General features: G+C 47.2%; 1 protein-coding gene across 1 annotated transcript; it reads right to left on the bottom strand.

The window, feature by feature from the left end:
• Nucleotides 1–1,652: 1,652 nt before the first annotated feature.
• Nucleotides 1,653–17,234, bottom strand: PRDM14 (PR/SET domain 14). Its single transcript, XM_067711236.1, has 7 exons — nucleotides 16,535–17,234; nucleotides 15,922–15,975; nucleotides 15,672–15,829; nucleotides 14,218–14,488; nucleotides 9,431–9,633; nucleotides 4,254–4,355; nucleotides 1,653–1,880 (listed from the first exon to the last, which is right to left on the bottom strand). The coding sequence occupies exons 1-7, from the start codon at nucleotides 17,232–17,234 to the stop codon at nucleotides 1,653–1,655; spliced, it is 1,716 nt and encodes a 571-aa protein (XP_067567337.1).
• Nucleotides 17,235–24,142: the final 6,908 nt, after the last annotated feature.

Here is a 24,142-nt window from a genome sequence, read left to right as displayed (position 1 = left end):
AAGTAACTTTCAAATCCATACATAGTAAGAAATGTATTTTGAACTAGCAGGCAAATAAAGGCTGCCTAACCACAGGCTGAGCCCTGATCTTTTCAAAAGACCATTGTTCTGGCTTAATTAACACGAACTAAAACAGTCCTGAAACAACAGGGCACACTCCCATTAGGATACATTACTCAGACCTAGTCATCACAGTCAGGCATTCCCCAGAGAAAAATCTGTCACTGCTTTTTCCACCTGCACTACATCTCTTTCTCAAAGGACTCTGCCGCAGCTAGGAGCCTCCCTCTGAAGGGGCATCTGTTCCATATTGAAATCTCTCCATTTGGAGAGACATGGACCACGAATAAAGGGTGAAGAAAAATCCTAGGCAGTCAATAGAACCACGGCTAGGGATGTGACCTGGTAGCTACATAGCTACGCTTGCCTACGGCGCAGTTTTATTCTGGTCCCCGATTTTCCATGTGAATATTTAAAAGTTTGTTGTTGCTTGCCCCAAAGTAGGGAAGAATGGCACAGTCAACAGAATAATGCTCTTTCCTTAGCAGGATTCATAAGTTGAACATAACTGATTCATTAAGAGGCTGGGCTTTGGAGTCAGGACGACCTGGCTTTGACCCTTAGAGGCAAATGCTGGAACACTTCTTTCTTTCCTTCAGTAAAGTGGTAACTCAGTGGCACTGTCTCATGGGGTTCATGCTCTATATAGATGTTGGCTATTGTGACCCACGTGAGATGAGTCTGCTGTCTCCCTGCACATTAGAAGAGATTCTTCTTCACAAGCTTGCATCAGCCTTGTGACAATGTATGTGGCACGTTTTTCTTTTCACTCTATATATTAGTATGGACCAGCTAATTAGAAGACCTACAAAAAATATTCCACTTGTCTCTTCATCAGGTTTAAAACTAGAGCACTATAAATACATTTATTTATTTCTTAGCCTATTGCAATTTTTAGCCTTTCTTCATTTGGTAATAATTTTTCTTCGCCAATTGTTAAAGGTCACAGATGGTAGGGTGAGTAAGTAACTTCTGTGTCCTTCAAGAAATTCTGTTTGGTGCTAAACAAACTGTTAACATTAGGCGTTTGTCATGTGATGGGGAGGGGTAGAAACTAAGGGTTTTAAAATGAATCCAAATAAAATGGGAGCCTAATTCATGTCTGAACACTTAGTTATAATACGAATGAAGCTCTGGCTTGAATGGATCTTTAAAGAATTTATTCTGTTAAGAAACATAACAGGGGACGGCCACAGACATATTACAATTGCGGGCCCGAGGCAAACAGTAGAGAAAAAGCCTCCTTTTTTTAAATCGTGAAATCAAAGACTTTGTTCCTAGTCCCTGAAATGAAATATAGTCCCTTTCAGGGTTGATGTTGAGTTTCCAGACCTTTAAGCCCTATTAACAGCCAGCTTTCATTATTTCTAGGTGAATTCAACACAACTCCATTCTTGTCAGAAATTGTGAAAGACATTTCTGTGAAAGCTGTTAAAACCACAGTCAATAAATCTGGTAAATTCTGCTACTTGGTCAGTTCCATTATTCTGTTCCTCATCTCAATCTAACTATCATTTGTTTGTAAGATACACCCATAAACAAGAAATATCAAGACAGAAATACAGAGGCACTGTCCTCATACTCTCTGAGGGCTAGCAGTTTTCATGAAACTTCATGTGGGAGTAGAAGGCTTCTTGACCTGGGAAGGTTTTTCCACAGATGTTACAGGAACAGCCGTCATCCTCCTTGTGCGAGCGTCGGACATGGCTGTCGTGGGCAGCGTGGGATGCAAAAGATTTACCACAGTACTTGCATTTGAAGGGCTTCTCCCCGGAGTGCTGCCTGATATGTGTGCGGAGTATACTAGAGGCGGTGAACCTCTGCAGAGGACAGAAAGCAGGAGAAAAAGTAAACTTCCATCAGCTGGACAACCAGTGAGAGAAAGGGGTTAAGTTCACCGTTACCGATCCTTATGTCACCCCTTAGTTCTCCATTCAGCGAACCTTGGGCTGTAATGCTATAGGGCACGCTCGGTCAACAGGTGTAGCCTTAATAAAGAAGGACACGATGGACATGTCACTGGTTAGAACAGTGGCTTTTCAATGGTTAAGATCACCTGGGGGTCTAGTCAAAAATGCAGACTGACCCGATGAATACACCCGTTGGGGTAATAAAGAAACTGCATTTAAGCAGGTGGTCCTGGGATCACACTCCAAGATGAACTGAATTACAGAAGGAGTAGCTAATACTGGCCAATGTCTTTGCATAAATGGGTACCTTATTGGTTTCTTTCTTCTTCTTTTTTTTTTTAACTTAAACTTTTTGCGGTAATCGTGATTCACGTGCAGTTATAAGAAACAACAGAGACTCTGTGTACCCTTTACCCAGTTGTCCCCAATGGTTGCATCTTACAAGTCTATAGGACAGTATCACAACCAGGATACTGACATTGACAGAGTCAAGATACAGAACGTTTCCATCACAAGGACCCTCATGTTGCCCTATGACAGCCACACATAGTTCCCTCCCACTCCTACTTTTAAACCATGGCAACCACGAATCTGTTCTCCATTTCTATAATTTTGTTATTTCAAGAATGTCATTTACAGGGAAGCATACAGTATGTGACCTTTTGGGATTGGCTGTTCTCACTCAGCATAGTTCTCCGCAGATTCACGGAGGTTGTTTCGTGTACAACAGCTCATCCTTTCTGATTGCTGAGGAGTATTTCATGGTGTGGATGAACCACAGTCTGTTTAATCACCTGCCCATTGAAAGGCATCTGTGTTATTTCCAGTTTGGGGCTTCTATGAATAAAGCTGCTATTAACATTTGTGTACAGGTTTTCGTATAAACATATAGACCTTCATTTCTCCAGGATAAGTGCCCAGGAGAGCAACTGCTGGGTTGTATGGTGGTTACAAGTTTAGTTCTTAAAAAAATGGCCAAATAGTACCATTTCAGAGTCCCAAGCACTTTGCTGTTTTTACCTGTCTTTTCTTTCCCTTATTTATAACCTTTCCCCTAATTCAATACTCTGCTCTGACCTTTGTCACTTTCAAGTATTTATTAGCGATGTAATGACTCCATTTATTGGGGGTCCATCGACATAGATACAAAACACCGGCTTTAACCAGTGACCTTGGATTTGGGGGGCTGGGCATGCATGGGGTTGGCCCACTGCTCAGTAAGGAGCACAAGGTGTAGGTGTCTAGGACACCCAGACAAGGACAGTCTCCATCAGCTTAGGTGACAGTAAGTCAGAACGCCAAACAGCTCATTGATGCCCCAAGTGCACTGAGTTCCCTCTTCGGGCACCTCGCATTCCCAGGCTGGCCAGAAGACCAAGGTGAGGATCAGAATGAGAATGCCAGAAAGAGGAGGGGTGGTGGGATATTTTGAGCCTGCTCTGGAAATCCTGCGGGAGAGCATTCACCCCTCAGGATAGATTCCTCATCCATACAAACCCAGGGCCACCCTCCTTAGGTCTGTGCTGGCTCCGTATGGCCTACTTATGTCTTAGCCCCATTTTGCTACACTGTACACACTGGACAGCCCAAATGTATCTCATCAAAAAGGAACATGAGGTGTTTTAGTATAATATTTTTAAGGCGTGGTCAGACTTTTGTTTCTAGCCCAGCCACCCCTAACCACGTCTTTATCTCTTCATTTTTATCACTTATTATTCTGTATAATGAAGATTAGATGCCACTTCAGCAAAACTGCTCTAGAAATTTAGATCAGCAGCATGTAAGAGTCTGTACTTTTTTGTTTTTGTTTTTTTTTGCGGTACGCGGGCCTCTCTCTGTTGCGGAGCACAGGCTCCGGACGCGCAGGCTCAGCGGCCATGGCTCACGGGCCCAGCCGCTCCGCGGCATGTGGGATCTTCCCGGACCGGGGCACGAACCCGTGTCCCCTGCATCGGCAGGCGGACTCTCAACCACTGCGCCACCAGGGAAGCCCAGAGTCTGTACTTTGAAAGACTGCATAATCATGTCTGCTACCATCGGGCTCCTGTAAACTTAGGGTCTATTCCATGACAAATGCCCTAGATGCCAATTTGGCAGTAGTAGGTGGCATCTGATCATTGTAAGCAAACAGGAGTATAATCTGGGGGGTGGAAATTGGGGATGGGCTGACAATGAACTAATTTACCAGGAACTCTTATAAGCTAGGGTTTATGCTACAAGTTCTTATCCATGGACACCCAATCAGGGCTCAAGGCAGATCCCTTAAAAGAAGGTTCCATTTACCTTTGTACAATACACACAGTGGTAGGGTCTGTCTCCAGAGTGGACTCTCATGTGTTTGTTTAGGCTGGAAGATTGAGAGAAACATTTCCCACACGTAGAACACTAAAACGAAAAAGAAAAATACAGTTGAAACCACGTCTTCCCTTTAACAAGTTTATTTCACCATTATATTTATCTGGGGGGGAAGAACTAACTATTGTACTTATTCTGTGCACATCTGTAGGCAGAGGATCAAGCAGACCCAGGCTGAGGGTCTAGTTGAGACGGGAGAAAGGCATCCCGGGACTACAGGGAAGAACCTGGCAGCATGGGTTCTGGCCCAGAGCCTGCTAATGCTGTGGCTAAGGCAGTTCGTCTGAAGTCTTCGGGTTAAGTGAGCTGCTTCAGATGTGAAACGGCAGTGTATACGGAGGCCTGAATTTGTCCTGCTCTGTCAACAAGTAGCTGTGTGACCAGAACAAATCAGTTAAAACTCGGAATCTTTGTCTCCCCAATTTTCCTCATGGGCAAAAAATACCTGTCTTGCCTTCCTCACAAGGCTGTGAGTAAATTGCAAGCCCCCAGCAATTAATTCAACAAGTATTTATGGAGAACCTCTCAGCACTTTGCTAGAGACAAGGAGGAACAATCTAGTGGGGGTAGGGACGAATATGTAGACCAAAGTGGCAATACAGGTGACAGATGACTCAACACATGCACCTACAAAAAAAGGGTAATATTTTGGGGGGCCAGTGAGAGCATGTGGTACAGTCACTTGCTGTGAACAGTTCCTGTCATTTCTCTGTGTTCTTGACCCTGACGACTTCTGTCCAATCTTCTCAGGAATTCTGAACCAAGTAAAGGAAACTATTGTGTTTCTGGACCCTGTTCCCCAGGTGTCCTTATGGGCACAAACGAGAGCCTGGGTATTTTTAGATGGTGAGATTCTGGGGTGGATTTTTTTTTTTTTGCGGTACGCGGGCCTCTCACTGTCACGGCCTCTCCCGTTGCGGAGCACAGGCTCCGGACGCGCAGGCTCAGCGGCCGTGGCTCACGGGCCCAGCCGCTCCGCGGCATGTGGGATCTTCCCGGACCTGGGCACGAACCCGCGTCCCCCGCATCGGCAGGCGGAGCCTCAATCACTGCGCCACCAGGGAAGCCCTCTGGGGTGGATTTTAAGTCTTTTTAAATTTTTCTTTACTACTTGACGTTTTAATAACGAGCATGTATTGTCGTTACTAAAGCAAAAACAGTCAGATGTTGAAGTTCATATTGCAAAAAGAACAGATCAATTATAAAAGGGGAGCAATTAGAACATGAAACTGTTCTTGGAAATTAAAAATAAACAACAGAAAAGTATAGAATAGAAATGCTGTATGTAATAGACTCAGCTGACTGCTAAAGACTGAATACATGACATAAAAATTAAGGTTCGGGAACTCTCAGAGAATGCAGATGAAGAAAAATTAAAAGTCAAGTACAGGGAAGTAGATTCAACCTAACATTTGGCTAAAAGGAATCTCAGGAGAGAGCAAAAATCGAAGACAGATAATAGCCAAGGAAAGAACAAGAGAATTCCTTTGAGCTTATGACTTGTGCCTTCAGGTGGAAAGAATACTTTGTCTTCTACTGATTACAAAGCAGGAAGAAAAAAAAAAAAAAGGAAAGAAAGAAAAAAACATTCTGTTAAAATTTCAGAACTCAAAAGTTAAAGAACAATTTTCACAAAGCAGAAAACTGGTTATTTACAAAGAAACAAGAACCAGATTGGCATCAAATGGTAGAAGAAATGATTCTTTAAAAATTCTACAGAAAAGTTATTCCTATCTAAAATTCCATATCCAGCCAAACTATCAAAGACGTATGTGAGTAAAATATCCTCGAAGGACTCAGAAAATGTTTCACTGTGCACTGTTAAAAACGATTACTTGAAGACATGCCCCAGTAATATAAAAAGAGAAATCAAGAAAGAGAAAGAGTGGCATAGAAGAATCAGTGGAACTAAGGAAGGTAATGAAAGATATCCAAATATGACAGTTTACAGGCCTAAGGAGCAACTGGTTCAAATCAGAACAAATTCAAATCAGAATCTGATTTAAAAAAGAAATGAGTATAATTTCAAGAATGTAAATATTATACAAGTTATATAAGTAAGAAACTAAACTTATCACTTGCAATTAAAAATCCTAGCAAAAACAAAAGCTTGCAAGGAAGTCAAAGGCAAAATACAAAGAAAGTTAAAGTCTGGCATCAATTTGAACAAGTCATGGAGAAAAGAAACAACACCTTCTGAAAAAAACAAAGCCCTCTCTCCATTGGTCAGGTGTTTCAAAAAGTTGGAGAGAACTGACATTCTGAATCTATGTATGAGCTCTTTATAGTCATTGTGATGGACTACAAGGGCTTCCTCCGATATTTTTATTTTGTTATTCATTAATTTTGCCTGACAAATCATGTGAAAAGGAGGTTGTTTAGGCTTTAAACGCTGGAAGGAGGGTAATACAAGGTTTTTCACTGTTGGTTATACACCCAACATCTTCTGATATTTTAAATCAGTAATTTTTTTCTCTTTCAGCAGCTGATCTTGTTAAAAAATCATTTATCTGAAGTTCTGCCTGTCTGTTTCACTTGAGCTTTTTTTTTTTTTTCCTGTTCAAATTAAATCAAACGTTTTATTTGGGGCTCCTGCAGAAATTAAATATACTTTATCATCTTGAAAGTTAAGTACTCAAATTCAAGTATATGAAATAAAGAAAACTAAAAGAGAATAAAAAATGTTTAGCAGTAAAGATAAAAGAAGAAAATCTCAGTCTTCTGAACATGACGAAGGAAGGGGAAGTGCCGGGGAAACTCAGGTTGAGACGTCAGAAGAGCAGCTGGGACAGGACTCTGTCCTCAGGCTCAGGACAGAATTCTGGCTAGAGAGTTGAAACCATTTAAATGGTACTTATGGTCATGATAAAGGATCACACCATTCAGGGAGAGTTTGCAAAGAGAAATATTGTACTAAGAACTCTCAGGAACACTCAGTGTAAGAGGATGCACCCCCTTCTATAGCCTTTTAAAATCACTATCCTGGACTTCTCTGGCGGTCCAGTGGTTAAGACTCCAAGCTTCCACTGCAGGGGGCACGGGCTCTATTCCTGCTCAGGGAACTAAGATCCCGCATGCCTCGTGGACAAAATAAATTAATAAATAGTTTAAAAAATAAAATAAAATTACTATCCCTCCACTCTACCATCAGACCTCTCCTCTTTGGAAGCCCAAGACATTCACTTTACTACTACCAGCTTACACCTCTTCTCATCATTCCCGTCATCTCTGGACCTCCTGGTCTATGGTCCCCCGATTTCAAAGCCAGCAGTACTTCCTACGGCTCCTCTCCTTGAACCCCAGTCCAAGACCCACCATTGTCCTCAGTGTTTAAAATGACCCACGTAACATTCTAGTGTATGTTTCTTGACCTGACTCAGATAACCTTTTCCTGCATTCTACTTTGGTCAAAAAACCAAACCAAACCAAACCAAACAAACAAACACTAATCCTGCAGCTTCTGCTTTTAAGCAGACATCTTTTGATCTGGCTGCAGCAGTCCCAACAAATATCTTAAATGCTCCATCTCACCAACTGTAAGACCCACCACTCCTTTATCATTTATTTTTGGCTGTGTTGAGTCTTTGTCACTGCACGTGGGCTTTCTCTAGTTGCATACCGTGGAGCAACTAAGCCCGTGCGCCACAACTACTGAGCCTGCACTCTGGAGCCCGCGAGCCACGACCGCGGAGCCCGAGTGCCTAGAGACTGTGCTCTGAAACAAGAGAAGCCACCGCAGTGAGAAGACCGCGCACCGCAACGAAGAGTAGCCCCTGCTCACCACGACTACAGAAAAACCCACGTGCAGCAACAAAGACCCAACACAGCCAAAAATAAAAATAAATTAAAATATTTTTTAAAAATATTCTTACAAAAATAATACATGATAATTGTAAAAATACTCAGATTTTACAGGAGTATATAGTCCAGTGATTGTGATTTTTCCAGAAGCTTCACTGTGAACAGGAGGGGAGAGACAAGAGCAGTTTTATGATGACTACTCTGTTTTTAAATGGAGAAAATTGGGGGCTTGGAGGAGTCCTGACAGGGCAGGAGTCCAACCCGAAGCTGTCTGTACCCAAGCCTCAGCCTCTTTCTCCTAATTAAGACCAGTGGTAGTCAGCACTTTCTTACACCAAGCCTGGCAGAGCCACCAGGTATCCAGAATGGTGGAAAACGACTCCCTAAATCCACCATTGCTTTTCTGCCTTACAAAATCCTTGGCATGGCATAGAGGCCATCCAACCTTTGGACTGTGCCCATGTTTCATCCTCGCCTGTAACTATCAATATGCCTGCACATTGAACCTAGAGATTATCATACTATGCGAAGTAAGTCAGAAAGAGAAAGACAAATACCATATGATATCACTTGTATATGGCATCTAAAATATGACACAAATGAACCTATCTAGGAAATAGAAACAGACTCACAGACACAGAGAACAGACTTGTGGTTGCCAAGGGGGAGGAAATGATTGGGAGTTTGGGAGGAGCAGATGCAAACTAGTATATACAGGATGGATAAATAACAAGGTCCTACTCTACAGCATGGGGAACTATATTCAATATCCTGTGATAAACCACAATGGAAAAGAATATGAAAAAGAATGTATATAACTGAGTCACTTTGCTGTACAGCAGAAATTAACACAACATTGCACACATCATGGAAGAAGGTGTAGCTACCTAAAACCACAGGCCAGGGTCTTTCCCAACTGGAATATCTCGAACGCCCCCCACCCCAGCCAATCAACCCCATCTAAGATATAAACCAGACACTCCACTGTCCTAGATTCTTCTCACGGCCACCTGTCTACGAGGCCTTTCATAACCCACGTGTCCAGGTAGAAGGACACCCTTCCTCTGTCCCTGTCTACCATGTACCTCCATCCTCACACCCGGGTGTCATGGCATTAGTTCATGTCTGCTCTTCCACAGCACTGTCACCTCCTTCAGACACCCTGTCCCATCTTCCCACCTGGTGTCGTGTCCCAGCAACATGCACGCAGGAGGCCCTCGGTGTTCACCCAGGGGTTTGGGGAAGCAGCATGAAAGCAGAGTGCTGGAGCGAAGGGCAGGGTCACTCGCCACCCCGACTCTTACCTTGTGAGGCCGATGTTTCTCATGAACGTGAAGGACGTGGATCCGGAGCCGGTCTCTCTTCTCAAAGGACCGTTTGCATAAAGAACAGGGGAATTTCCTGTCACCCTTGTCCACACAGGGGGTGTACTTGAGATGCTTGTCTCTGTAATATTTGTAGGTAAATACTTTTCCACATCTTTCACACCTGTACCCTTCTGCAGACTCTGTCAAACACAGGGGGATAAGTCGCTCGGTCAGCTACCTTCCTTCATTCTTATTTTCTTCAAGATGATTTTTTACAACTTTTTATTACAAAAAATTTAAAACATATACCAAAATCAAAATAATGGAATAAGCCCTCATGTGCCCAGACACCAAGCTTTGACAACGACCAACTCACTTATGTGACTTCCCTCCATAAGGGATTATTTGTTTTTCATAATGGATTCTTTTTAACACTAATTTCTCACTTGGTTCATAAACATCTCAAACCATAATCTTTAATAGATAACGACTTTTTAAAATGCATAACCATAATGCCATTGTCATACCTAAACAGTCAACCCTTATTCCTTAATAGAAACATATATATTTATGTGCGTACACACATGCATACATGTTTTATTATTTTACAGTCAGTTGATTCAATGTAGGATTCAAAGCCTATGTGTTGTCCACAGAGGCTATGTCTCTCCAATCTCTTAATCTATAGGTTCTCTTACCTTTTGTTCCCGAAATATATGTGTTGAAGAAGCCCTTCCTCTGGCGCTGTTTACGAGCAGGTCAGTCCTACAGTTCCTGACTGGCATTCTTTACAAGGTTCACATACCAAATACCTACCGTATTTGTCCCTTTCAGATCGGCCTGAGAGCTACAAGCTCAAAGCCGTTCACCCAGGACCCTGATGGACACCCATAGCTTCTCCCCAGGCTTCACGAGTTCTGTTCCATTTGACCCCATTTACGAAGACATAGGTGCCCTTTTAGCTTATAGTCTACTTCTCTGAACTTTTAAGGAAGATTCTGGAACTAATACATAGGGTTATTGTGATGATTAATTTAACCTTAACACTTACTGACTTCTTATCAACAAGTGATACCATCACTGAGAGACAGACTGAGAAAGGTAAACCCATTTTTATAAGAGAGGTGGGGGAGAGGTTAGAGAGAGTTCAGCCGACTCTAGCAAAGGAGGTGCCAGGCTCAGGGGTGTCTATGTATTGGGGGAAGGGGAGAGGACCAGGGCCACCTACAAAAGCATCCCTGCCGAGGACACTCTGGATTCCAGAGCATAAAGTGGTTTTGACTGTGAATGCATCCCTGAAACCTCATTGTCTGGCCCCAGGGAGGCAGAGAACAGCCAGGAGTGAGTATATGCAAGAGTGTGAAGGTGGAAATCTTTTTAGTTAGCATCGGAACAGCAGGGAAGCTATCCATCGGGGGTTCTGTTAGTTGATAACTGCGTCCCAGGCATGTTTAACAGGTGGCTGAGGAAATAAATCATTTTATTAAGTAAATAACCAGGAAGGCAACCACCAACATCAGGAAGATCCATTGCCCAGTCTTGTCTATCGCTTTCATTGAGGTGCTAATACTCTCAGAATCTCCCTGCTGGGATGGTTTTTGCTCGGAGCTAGAATTTTCATTGGTTAGAAATACCTGGCCTTCCTGCTTCCTGGGGTAGGAAGAGGGGGTCTACAAGACAGGGTCAGCGATCTTTACAAATCAAAGCATGAAGGCACACCAGAATTCAGAATGAGGGCTCGGCAGTAAATCTGCATAAGAACCACCACTTAGGCAGAAATGACGGAGCACCCTCACCCTGACTAATTAGGCTTCGGCTGCCTCCGTTTTCTGCTCAGGTCCTTGGAAATTTATCTTAACCTAATTTCGTCCTGTTTCTTTTGCTTCTTCCTGCCTCCCATCTCAGTCTTTTCAGCCAAGGGGTTTCTCGATACCAAAAATTATGCTTTCTGCCCCACTACAGACACACCGTTCAGACAGAGTTTGGTAACGACTGAGAGCTGTCTACACATTCCACACCCTCAGCCCCCAAAACACACACTTGGCAGGTTTGCAAACTCAAATAACCCGCCCACATAGGGCCCAGGCCCTTCCCTCCCACTCAAGACCTTCAAGGGGAAGGTTCCCATCAAGCCTCACCAAAAGCCTTTGAAAACAAGACCTTTCTTTTGAGAGGACAGAGGAATTTTGATTTTTCTTTCCTTTTCATCCTATCCCCAAACATTCCTATTAACAGAAAACAAATGAATTTATCCATTAGTCTTCCCAACCAATTGAGTTGTTTACAAGTTCTCTGCCACAAGTTATCCTAAATATTTACACATCATCGTTAACAGTGCCAATAAGCCTCGGATATAATTTGGTTCAGAAGTGGAGCACGGATAACTGCTGGCCCTGTTGCTTATATGATCGGGATCTCTGATGCCTGTATATTATTCCATGTTAATATATCATCATTTACTTAATTATTCTAATATTGGGCATTTAGGTTGTTCGTGACTTTTCACAAACAGGGGTGATGCTGTATTAAAAATCCTTGTGGACAAAGCTTTTCCTTTTGGACTATTTCCTGAAGATAAATTTCCAGAAAAGTATTACTGATACGTTACTGATATATCCAGGGTTATGAACATTTTAACGACTCTGATGCAGAGTGCTGAATAATTTTTCAAAAGGATAACGATTCTATTTTGCGTTATCAAGCATGTATCGTTCTCAAATCCACTTTTCACTTTTATTTCAAAAAAGCACTTGGAACATTTCTGGAAGTGACCAAAAAGTCTTGGCTTGGCGCCAAGTATGGGGCAACTGTGAGGTCCAGACTCAAGAGAATCCTGCCATCTTACCCTCAGGCGCACCCCACGCCGTCCGTCCATTTATTGGGGTAGTGAGAAGACAGTTACCGAAACAGTTCAACAGCCCCTCATGATTTGGCTTCTAGAAAGAGACTGCTCATTAGTCACCTCCGAATCCCTGGTGAACACATCCTTGCCCTTGGCTTCACTATTCCCCAAGCCTGAATTGCCTTGCCTCTCCCTGCCTAACTCATCTTTTATTTCTCCACATCCCTAAGCAGCTTTCCCCAGTTTAGCCCAGTCTTCCTCCTTCCTTCAATGCACATGGGGATCCACAGCAGGTGCTATTAGAGTGTTTAGAATTGTCTCCTGGGCTTCCCTGGTGGCGCAGTGGTTGAGAATCTGCCTGCCGATGCAGGGGACATGGGTTCGAGCCCTGGTCTGGGAAGATCCCACGTGCCGCGGAGCAGCTGGGCCCGTGAGCCACAACTACTGAGCCTGCCTGTGCTCCGCAGCAGGAGAGGCCACGATAGATAGTGAGAGGCCCGCTCGCCGCAACTAGAGAAAGCCCTCGCACAGAAATGAAGACCCAACACAGCCAAACAAATAAATTTATTAGAATTGTCTCCTGCCCTGAAGGGTCTCAGTCTAGCAGGGAGACTTGCATGCAGACCATCACTGCAGTGTGATGAATGCAGTTCACATTCTCTTTTACCTGCTACTTACGACATTTGCTCTAACATAGTAAGATGGTCTTCTATCTGATTACACATATTACAGTAACTTGCATTTGTCTGGTCCCACCTATAAGATCAGTGGTTCCCAGGCCTTTGCAGATGTAAAAATCAACCGCTCAAAGAGCTTTTTCTTTTTTTTAAAGGGATTTTGCTCTTTTTTTTAATTTAAAAAATTTTATTTATTTATTTATGGCTATGTTGGCTCTTCGTTTCTGTGCAAGGGCTCTCTCTAGCTGTGGCGAGCGGGGGCCACTCTTCATCGCCGTGCAAGGGCCCCTCACTATCGCGGCCTCTCTTGTTGCGGAGCACAGGCTCCAGACACGCAGGCTCAGTAATTGTGGCTCACGGGGCAGGCTGCTCCGCGGCATGTGGGATCTTCCCAGACCAGGGCTCGAACCCATGTCCCCTGCATTGGCAGGCAGATTCTCAACCACTGTGCCACCAGGGAAGCCCTCAAAGAGCTTTTTTAAAATGCAAATTCCAGAGGCTCGTTCCCAGAGAGTGGGTTGGTAGTCCTCTAGCTGCCTTCTACTAAAATGTGATAGAAATGCAGAATCTCAGGTCCCAGCCCTGAATGAGAATCTGCATCTTTCCAAGGTCCCCAGATATTCACACCTGCATTAAAATTGGAGAGCGAGAGTCTAGCTCCATGCTTCCCAAAGTTGACTGAGACCCACAATAAGAAACACATTTTATACTTGAGACCCAGTTCGCACACATCCATTTGAAACAAAAACCTTAACTTAAATGAGATTCACATCAATATTTTCTATTCTATTTTATTCTTATTCTCTTTTTTTTTCTTCTTTAATACTGGTCTCTACCACCAAATCCCCCACCCTGCTAAGATACTGCAACCCACTACTTGAAAAACAGTGCTCTAAAGCTTAGACTTCCTGACTTGTGTGAGCCTCAGCAGAGATGAATCAGAAGCTGGCTCACCTAAGGCAGAGGTTGCATCCATTTATTTCACTTGTATTTTATTCTCTGGGAGCGGGTGAAGGAGTAGAAGAAAAGGTATACTGGTGAAGAGGAGTAGCTGCAGCAGCTTTGGAAAGATGAGGGCATCTTCCTCCAGCTGGGTAATGCCCAGTGGGTGAGAGACGCCCTCAGTTTTGTGTTCTGAGTGTTGTGTTGGGAGGGAGAAGTTCCACAAGCAAGTGGAAAGGCTGCAGGAAGGTGTTGAGTTGGAGAAAGAGCCCAGTCCTTCCACTAAGACGGCCTCACTGGGTGAGGCGAAAGTGTGCACTCACCTTCCAAGGGCCCAGACGTCTGCTTCCCGTGCTTTATGACCTGCAGGCTCATGGGAATGTCCAAAAACTTCTCATAGCAATCTCCGTACCACACAAGGAGCTCTTGGTTCTGGTAGATCTCCTTGCAGCTTTCATAAAAGATCTGCCCTTGACACTGGACTGCAACCAGGTTCTGCTCCATGGGGAAACGAGCACAGTTGACATAGGACATCCAGTTCCCTGCACCTCCTTTTCCATCAATAAAGTGGCTCAAATGACCATCTTCAAAGATCTAAATGGAATCAAACAAAGTTTGGAAATGCACATTTTTTTGGTCTGACCTAGAAAATAAATTTACTTATTAAAAATTTATAATTCAAGGGCTTCCCTGGTGGCGCAGTGGTTGAGAGTCCGCCTGCTGATGCAGGCGACGCGGGTTCGTGCCCCGGTCTGGGAGGATCCCACATGCTGCGGAGTGGCTGGGCCCGTGAGCCATGGCCGCTGAGCCTGCGCTCCGCAACGGGAGAGGCCACAGCAGTGAGAGGCCCACGTACCGCAAAAAAAAATAAAAAAATAAAAATTATAATTCAAAACTCACACTTGACCTACTGAATATATTTATTATCAATATGATTGAGTCTAAATGGATTTATTAGCTTAAAGAGACCTCTATAGGTAGTGTGACATTTTAAAAAGATTCTTACTTTTATCACTTCCTCGATTTCCAGATTTCTAGAGTGAGCATATATTAGTTTCATAAACAGAGGTAAGGGAAACAGGACGTTCCATTTAATTCCACCACTTGAAGACAACCAATTAGTGTAGTATTTTATCTCAATTTAGTTTTCATGTGTATTGATGGAGCCATAATTTAATTCTTTCTCTGCTGTGGGCAATTCTACAGTCTTCAATGTTTTGTTATTACAAACAGCCCCGTGAAGTCTGGATTTCAGATTACTTTCCTCAACTATATTCCTTGATGTAGAAATCCACGGCGAGGGGCGCTAATCTGACACGTTCTGACGCACTGCAGTCCTACCATCCTGCCTCCGACAGAGTTAAGAGCATCAGTTTTCTAAAAATCCTCTTTAGATGAACGACGTCGAAAATTTTAAATCTGGTCTTAGTCCTTTCTGGCATATTCTTAGCATCACTCTGTAATATTTAAAGTGTTTGGTTTTGTCTATACATATAATCCAATGTATTAACTCTTTAAATGTATACTCCATGGCTCATCTTCAGAGGAAAATGCCTTAAGCCACCCAAAATTACACAGAATCCATGTAGAGGTGTTATCCTCAGGGACTGAACAGCTTGCCTTTCTTTCTCTTTATGTTGCAAAACAGGCAGCACAAGTCAGCAGATTACTGCCCGGAGGGGGCCCCCCCTCCCAGTCCAGGGGTCTCCCAGAGGGGCAGAGGCCAAGGTTTCCTCCCACCCACCTCCCTCCGCCAACCCGTCACAAACACATTTACCTCCCACATCAGGGAATTGTCTCCGTGTGTCCTGACTTCGCTGGTGTTGACCACTTTACCCTGAAAGGGCCCAAACCTGACTCCTTTGGCGACAGGGCTACTGCAGAACACACCAAAATGTGCCACTTCACCGAATTTCGTGTGCCCAAGGCAGAGACCTAGGAGAGACCCAGGGCAGGAAAGAAAGCCAGTGAGGAAACCGACTGCGTTTGTGCTGGAAAAGAAATCCAAGCTGAGAAGCCCTGCCTACCTTCTGGTAGCTGAAGGGAGTTGTTATCCAGAGTCCGAGGAAGAGAACCAGACCCTAGAAAAAGACAGGGTTAAATTTTTATTTTTTCGATAAAAATGTATTATGAAATGCTTTCATACGGCGCTGTCCTCCCCACTCCCTGGAGCTCACCATTATCCCGAACTGGATGTTTACTTGTCCTTTCTAGGTTTCCTGCTCCTTTTACATACGCCATTTCTCACATGAGACTCAAAACGACTCTAGTGGGTTATGTTGTAATTAACCCCGTTTGCAAATTTAAGGAACTTGAGGATCAGAGATAATGCTGATTTTGAGACTCCCAGATACCTTGCACATCCCGGCAGAATCTGAGCCGGCCTGATCAGCCCGCCCCGCATGAACCGTTTCTCTTCTTACTAAAACAATCTTGGGTGTCACGCGGTTAAGCAAATAGGGTCTCGGAGGTGAGCCTGCCATTCTCAGCTCCGTCTTCTGATGGAAGCACATACGCTCCGCTGCAGGACTCGCACAGTCTCGGACCCACTTGGAAGCGCCCCTGCCCCCTCCCGTCCTCACCTGTCTTCCCGCCTCCCACCCGCACCCCCAAGTCCCGGATCATGGGGACTGCCTTTACCTGAGCTGTCTGTGGGGACCAGGAGGCCCGAAATCGCGTGGTGCAGGCGGGCTGAGTTCTGAGGGCTGGGGATGACCCCGTAGAGAACTAAGTGCAGGTCTTCCTGGGTGAAGTGGTAACGGTGAGATGCCTTCCCGACTTGGTTCGCGAGTTTGGGGCCATCCTCAGAGCGCTCTCTGGGGGAGCACGGTAACAGCTGGGAGGGCTTCGGCCTCTCAGGGAACAGCGAAGCATCCACAGGGGGCGGCGGCACGAAAATTTCAGGTCCCCAGCACTGGCCACCGTCGCTACGGCCGCCAGCGGGGCCCGCGTCTTCACTGGAGGCGCCTGTAAACTCGCGACTGCCGTTCGGGAAGTGCGGCACTTCCCTGGGGCGGTGGGGAATTGGGTACCACGACGGCAGCTTATTGTACCAGGGCAGGTCGTAGAGCGGCTCCCTCTGCAGGGCCAGGCCGGGGCTCAGCAAGGGAGGCGCCATCCGGAAGGCGAAGGGGGACAGAGACGGGGACGTGGACAGGGCCTCCAGCTGCCGGAAAGTTTGCAAACCCTCCTCCGCGGCGCTTAGGGTGTTCCCGTAGTGGCTGTAGGGCTGGAAAGGCGGGTAGTAGGCGGCCAGGCGTTGGGGGCTGCTCTGGAGCCTGTCGGGCGGGTAGCACCCCTTGTCCTGGGGTCCGGCCTCACTTGGCAGCCGCAGAGCCATCCCGGGCCACAGGGCGCGGCGGGTCTGCGGAAGAGCAAGCGCGGCCGAGTGAGGGGCGCGGGGCGCTGCGCCCGGCTCCTGCCTGCCCAGCCTCCACCGCCCGAGGCAGCCCCGGGTCGGAGGGAATCGGATAAACTTCCCACTTCGATCCCTCAAGACCTACCCGCAAACGAAACAAAAACGGCAACAAACAACCCGCCCCCAAAAAGACAAAACAAACTAAAACGAAAATCTGTCGGCATTCTGCCCGACTCCAAATTCCAGGTACGTGTCGCCTTTGCCTTCCCTCTCCAAGCACGCCTTGACCTAGCAGGTCTCGTTTCCAACACTCACTCTCTACATCCGTCCCCAACCCCGCTCCTGCCAAATCCGTTTCAAGCTCCCTCTTCCGCCCTCTCCCCGGTCCCCGACATCCTCTTTTCCGGGGGGGGGGGTGGTCGGAGCCGCAGGGCCTTCCCACTCCCGGAGCCAGGAGCCGAGCGCAAGACCGAGCTTGGGGGCGGGCAGCAGCTTCAGGCAGTCCTGGGTCCCTAGCAGGGAGGGCAGAGACCAGGGCCCGGGTTGGGTCGCATAGGAGACGCGCTCCCCCAGCCCAGGGGCAGGTCGGGGGAGGCTGCCCCGCTGCGAAGCCCGGGTCTGACCCCGAGGACCCGGGCGGTCCGGGCTGCCAGGAGGAGTAGGCCACCGCCTTCGGCTTCCCTCCCAGCGCCGCAGCCAGCGCGGGTTCCCCACGTGGGCCGAGTCCCGCTACCTCCCGCAAGTCCCTCGGGAAACTCGTCATCCCACCTGGGGGCTTAGGGAAGCTGGGGTCGCCTCTCGGGAGCGGGCGAGGACGAGCCCCAGGCCAGGTGGGAAAGAGCAGGCTCCCGCCCCTGCGCCGCCGCCGCCCGTACCCCAAAAGGACGGCGTTTTGATGGACATAAGTTCACCAAGGCTGGGGGATGGAGCCCCTTCAGAGCCGGCGGGTCCTGAGGGCAAGATCAATGAGCCCAATAAGAAAAGCAAGCAGGGTCGTGACTCAGAAATTAAAGAACACGGGGTCAGGAGAAGAGGTCAGCCACGACGAAGGCATCTGCCCGTCTCCTCCTGAGCCCCCAAAGGCGCTCCGCTCCTGGCCTTCCCTCACCCCGAGGATCTGCGACTTGGGGTTGAAAGCCGCTTAAGGAGTAAAAGCTCCAAGAGGGCAAAACAACCTCCCAAAACGAACTGCGCCAGAGACCGCTGCCGGCGCTTCCCGACCACCCCGGCGAACGACAGCCCCGGGCCACAGCGGCGCGCCGGGCTCTGCACCCACCTTCGAGAGCGCAGCGGCGGAGCGCTCGCCACCGGGCCGCAGACGGGCGGCGCGGGCTCGGGACCGGTAGGCTTCGGGCGGGCCCGCAGGGCTGAGCCGGTTTTAAGAGGGCGGGCGGCGGGCGGCGGGCGACGAGCGGGCGGGGCGGTGGGCGACGGGCGGGCGGGGCCGCGGGACCGAGAGAGCGCGAGGGTGGGGAAGCGACGCGCGGCCCACGCACGTCCCCAGGCCAGTCTCCTCCCCGCCCACCGCGGCCATTGGCCGACGCGCGACTCGCCCCGCTCCCCAGGGGGTCGTGCACCGAACTCCTCACTTCTGCAAACCCTGCCCGGAACCCCGGCCGCGAGCGCGCGCCCCCCGCTTTCTGGGTCCGGCACAGTTGAGGCTCCAGGCTGGCGGTGGGGCAGCAGTTAAGCCCGGGCAAGGGTGGCCGGGGTCCCCAGACAGGCCCCTCCGCGCTCGTGAGGCCGGGACTCGCGTGCCGGGGTCGCGCTCCTGCCTCTCGGCTTCCAGTTCCCAAGAGCCGAGCCTGGTGAAGGCCGCGTCCAACCCCGAGGACCAGATAGACGTTTGTCCCTGACACCTCGTGGGAAGCCGGGCGTCGCCCCTCAGGTCCCAGGTGGGGACGCCTAGATGCGGCGGTGCCGCTCCCAAGGTTTCGGGTGGGTATTGAGACCTCTCGGGGGCTTCTACTTTTCAAGCAGCTGTCTCTGTCGGAGGACCGGCCCTTGCGCCGCCACCGAGGTCCCTTTCCCCCGGGAAGGCTCGCCACCTCGGACGCGCGGGGCTTTTCAGGCCCATACCTGGCGCTCCAAGACCGCATTTTCATTCTCTCCGGCCATTGAGGGAAAGAAAGGAGCACTTAGGCCCATTCACATTCACACAGGGAAGCATCTAGGGTGGGGGAAACCTTGGTCTTGCCCGGTGACCTTGGCCAGTTTCCTCGCTTCCTCTTTGCAAAATGGGGCGAGCACTCCCTGCGTCTGGGCGCCGCCGTGCGGGTTGAAAGGAGAGACGGAAACCCTCACGCCCGGCCTGGCCTTGGCTGGGTCGTTTCAAACGTGGAAGGAAGGAAAGGAGGCAGCATCCATCCGGCCGAGGGACGCCGCCGAAGGTCCTAAAGTCTGCGGTGGAACGGGACCTCCTCCGTGACCCACCCCGCTTTCCAGAGCAGCCGCGGCGCGGCGGGCGCCTCCTCCCTGGGCCCCGGGGACCTGACCTTGTAGCCTTCAGTGCCCGCGCGGCCGCGGGGAGGACGGAAGGCGGGCACGGGGCCTCGCGGTTTCTTCGAGGGCGCGGGGTGGGGGCGCCCGGCTGCTTCTCCCTGCCACCGGCCGCGCCCACGTGCGGGGTCAAGTCAACGCGCCCGCCCGACGCCGTCGGGGCCGCCCGCGCCGCCCGCGTGCAGACCCGTTTCCCAGTCGCCATGAGGGTCTGAGAGGAGGGCCGGCGCGTGGTTTTCCCCACCGGGAGGGGGTGACAAGGAGCCCAGGGTTTCCTTCACCCCTTGTTCTAGATTCTCTGCCTCGACCCGAGTTCTTAGAATCTTCGCTAATAGGTGAAAAGTATCCGACGACTCTTGTCCCGAGAGCCTCTGCGGAGGATCAGGTACTTGGAAAAGCAGACTAAATTATGCTGCCGTCTTCCTTCCGGAGTCATACCCACCCCAGGACCCCTACGACCCACCTCCATTTACTGTATCTTCCTTCCTTCCTCCCAGACCTCACCCGTAGGATTTAAAGACTGATGCGCCGGCGCTTGGGTGGTCCGTGGGTGTCAGGTCCTCAGGAGGCCATCTTTTAGTGAAGTCGCTCACTGGTTGTAGATTTAATTTTGAACAGGCAACGTGAGCTTTACCGTCGAGCCTTGTTCTGCAAAGATTCTAGAGTTTAAAATTTTTTTATTTTTATTTTTTTTGCGGTACGCAGGCCTCTCACTGCTGTGGCCTCTCCCGTTGTGGAGCACAGGCTCCGGACGCGCAGGCTCAGCGGCCATGGCTCACGGGCCCAGCCGCTCCGCGGCATGTGGGATCTTCCCGGACTGGGGCACGAACCCGTGTCCCCTGCATCGGCAGGCGGACTCTCAACCACTGCGCCACCAGGGAAGCCCTAGAGTTTAAAATATTTTAAAAAATATATTTTAAATTATAGGCTTGCTTGTTTAAACTTTAGAGAAATCGATAAAGAGTGGAAATCCCTGCCCACCCCTCATCCCTAACCCTCCAGAAGTAAAGCTAACAGTTTAGCTTATTCCCTAGTTCCATTACTTTTTTGAAAAATACCTTTTTTTTTTTTTATCTGGCTGCGCCGGGTCTGCGACATACAGGATCTTTTTACTTGTGGCATGTGGGCTCTAGTTCCCTCACCAGGGATCGAACGTGGGGTCCCTGCACTAGAAGCGTGGAGTCTTAACCACTGGACCACCAGGCAAGTAAGTCCCTACCAGCCTTTTAAACTGTGTTTATATATGTGTGATTTTTTAAAAAACAAAATGTGATTTTACTTTAGACTTTTATGCAACTTTTCTCACTATCCACTAGTTATTGTTACTAACAGTATATTCGTATTAACTTCATTCCCTGCAATGGCTGCATGGTGCAGAAATTAATTTTATGAGTATACCTTAGTTTTTCAGCCTCCTCTTAGAAAGGTATTTAAGTTGTCAGTTTTTCAACACTTCAAGCTACTTCTGGGAACATTGTTATACAACTACTTATTTGTGCTGTGCAGAATAAATACCGAGGTGTGAAATCTCTGGATCAACGGTATCAACCTTGAACATTTTGATAGGTACTTCAAACTGCTCCTGGTTTATACCTCCATCAACAGTGAGCGCGAGTGCCCTGTGTCTCCACAGCATCACCTCATATGGAATATTGCCAACCCTTTAAAGCTGCCACCTCTCACGTGAAAAGTGGTTACCTTTTTCTAATTTCCTTTCTAGTTATTTACCCAACAAAATTCCTGAACACCTTGCTCTTGATGTGCTGGTCACTGGGAATACAGTTGTGAGCGAAGCAGCTCTGTCCAGCCCTGGTCCCCAAAGCAGTCTTATGAGGAAGATAAATATTTGTGTAAATATTTGACGAAAGTGTACCTACGTGATGGGAGCAAAGAAGAAACCATAAAGAAGCAATGAAAGGGAAGAAGAGCATGTCCTGACCTAGGCTGAGAGGACAGAAGGTGTGAAAGATCTCTAGAGATTAACTAGGTGATGAGAGCAAGTGGTGTTCCAGGTTTAGAGGAACCCTTGGTGCCAAGGCTCTGAGGCCTAGAAGGAGTGTGTCTGATTCACAGAAATGAAGGATGCTTCCTGTGGAAAAGACAGCTAGGAAAGCTGGAGAATCAGCAGAGGCCAGGTCTTGCAAAAACACCTGTGAAGATGGAAGTTTCCTTACATCATTACCTGCAAGACTTTATTGAAGGAGTACTAGGAAGTCTTTGAAGGGAATAGGAAGCTACTGCGGCCATCAGTATACTTCATCCCTAAATTATTTCAACATGCATATCACTAACTAAAGTGCAATATTTGTTTATGGTTTTTTTTTAAGGTAAAATTTATATATGATGACATGCACACATCTCATGCACCATGAGTTTTGACAGTTGCATAAATCAGTGTATCTCCACCTCCTATCAAAACATAGAGAGTGTCATTCCAGAAAGTCCTCCAATCCCCTTCCCAGGTGAACCCTGTATCCACCAACCCCAGAGGCAACTGTTCTGTTTTCTTTCCCCACAGATGAGTTTTGCTTGTTCTAAACCGTCATAATCATACAGGATGTACCTTTCTTTTCTTTTTTTTTTTTTTTGCCACACTGCGTGGCATGTGGGGATCTTAGTTCCCCAACCAGGGGTGGAACCCACACCCCCTGCAATGGAAGCACGGAGTCCTAACCACTGGACCACCAGGGAAGCCCCCAGAATGTACTATTTAGTGTACTGTTAGAGCCTTAGCTCTTTGACAGTGAAAAGGTTTTTTGTGTATTTTTTGTTTGTTTGTTTTTGGGCAAGTTAATTTATTTGATCCTCAGCTGAAGAGTTTGTATGTTTGTGGGTTTTTTTTAAACAGTTTTTAAATTTAATTTTTATTTTAAATTGGAGTATAGTCGGTTTACAATGTTGTGTTAGTTTCAGCTGTACAGCAAAGTGATTCATGTATACATATATCCTTTTTCAGATTCTTTTCGCATATAGGTTATTACAGAGTATTGAGTAGAGTTCCCTGTGCTATACAGTAGGTCTGTGTTGATTATCTATTTTCTATATAGTAGTGTGTATGTTAATCACAACCTCCTAATTTATCCACCCCACTCCCACCTTTCCCCTTTGGTAACCATAGTTTGTTTTCTAAGTCTGTCTGTGTCTGATTTGTAAATAAGGTCATTTATATCATTTTTTTATATTCCACATATAAGTGACAGCATATGATACTTGTCTTTCTCTGTCTGATTTACTTCACTTAGTATGATAATCTCTAGATCCATCCATGTTGCTGCAAATGGCATTATTTCATTCTTTTTTATGGCCGAGTAATATTCCATTGTACATATTTTAACACATCTTCTTTATCCATTCATCTGTCAATGGACATTTAGGTTGCTTCCATGTCTTGGCTGTTATAAATAGTGCTGCTGTGAATATTGGGGTGACAGTGAAAAGTTTTGATGCACCCTGAAAAAAACATCTGGCCAGCAGTCATACCCCACTGTGAGGGGGTAGTGGGTAGAGGGTAATTATCTGAAGCCTATTTGGAAGACTTCAAATGGACCTTGAGGTTTTGGCTCCTGTCCACGCCCCACCTTTAATGGTTTGCTTTTGCCAGGAGTACGTCGATGGCAGGTAAGACACCTTCGGCAACAGCATCAAAATGGCAGCAGTGTATCCTTGCAGTGGTGGGGTTCTCACCTGGTATCTCAGCGAGATTCTCTCTATGGAAGGCTTCCAGAACTTCAGGGAGTATCTTTACATAATTTATATCTAGATCTCTCTCAGTACTTCTTTGATATTGGAGTATACTTTTAGCATTCTATAATGGTTTCTTTGAATCCCTCCATGGTCATGGGGTTTTGGGTTATCTTGATTGGCCAGCACTCTTCTAAGGGGCCCCTGCTTGGGGTAAATGATCGGATAGAGCATTTGTCTTGGCCACTGGATCACCCTGGACGTTACTTATTTCTTTGGTAACATTAGGGTATTTCAGAGTTCCTTGACCTTGATGGGGATCCTCACTGAAATTAGCCTCACTGTTTCTAAAGCACCCAGACATCGTAGATGACCTCAAGGCATATTTACTGCCTGTGTATACTGACTCTCTTTTCTCTCTCTGGTTAGCAGGCTCTAGTAAGGGAAATCAGTTCTGGCACCTGGGCTGTAAGGAATCATTCTAAGAGTGATTTGAGATCTGCTGTGACACAGTCAGCCTGATCATTTCCTGTTTCCGTCTGTAGATCTGATCCACCAGGAGTCACGGTGGACTGTCCAAAGGCATTTCTGGTAAGTCTTCATGGGGCGTGGATGATTCTTGCACGAATGCCAGGGAAAATACGTTTTGCCTTCTTTGGGGACGGGAGGAGCATAGCAGGGTTCAAAGAAGAGAAATACGTGTAGGAGAA

The sequence above is a fragment of the Pseudorca crassidens genome, chromosome 17, assembly GCF_039906515.1.
Source record: "Pseudorca crassidens isolate mPseCra1 chromosome 17, mPseCra1.hap1, whole genome shotgun sequence".
Classification (NCBI taxonomy): Eukaryota; Metazoa; Chordata; class Mammalia; order Artiodactyla; family Delphinidae; genus Pseudorca; species Pseudorca crassidens.
The sequence above is the reverse complement of the archived record's forward strand: the minus strand, read 5'-3'. Positions and strand labels throughout refer to the sequence as shown.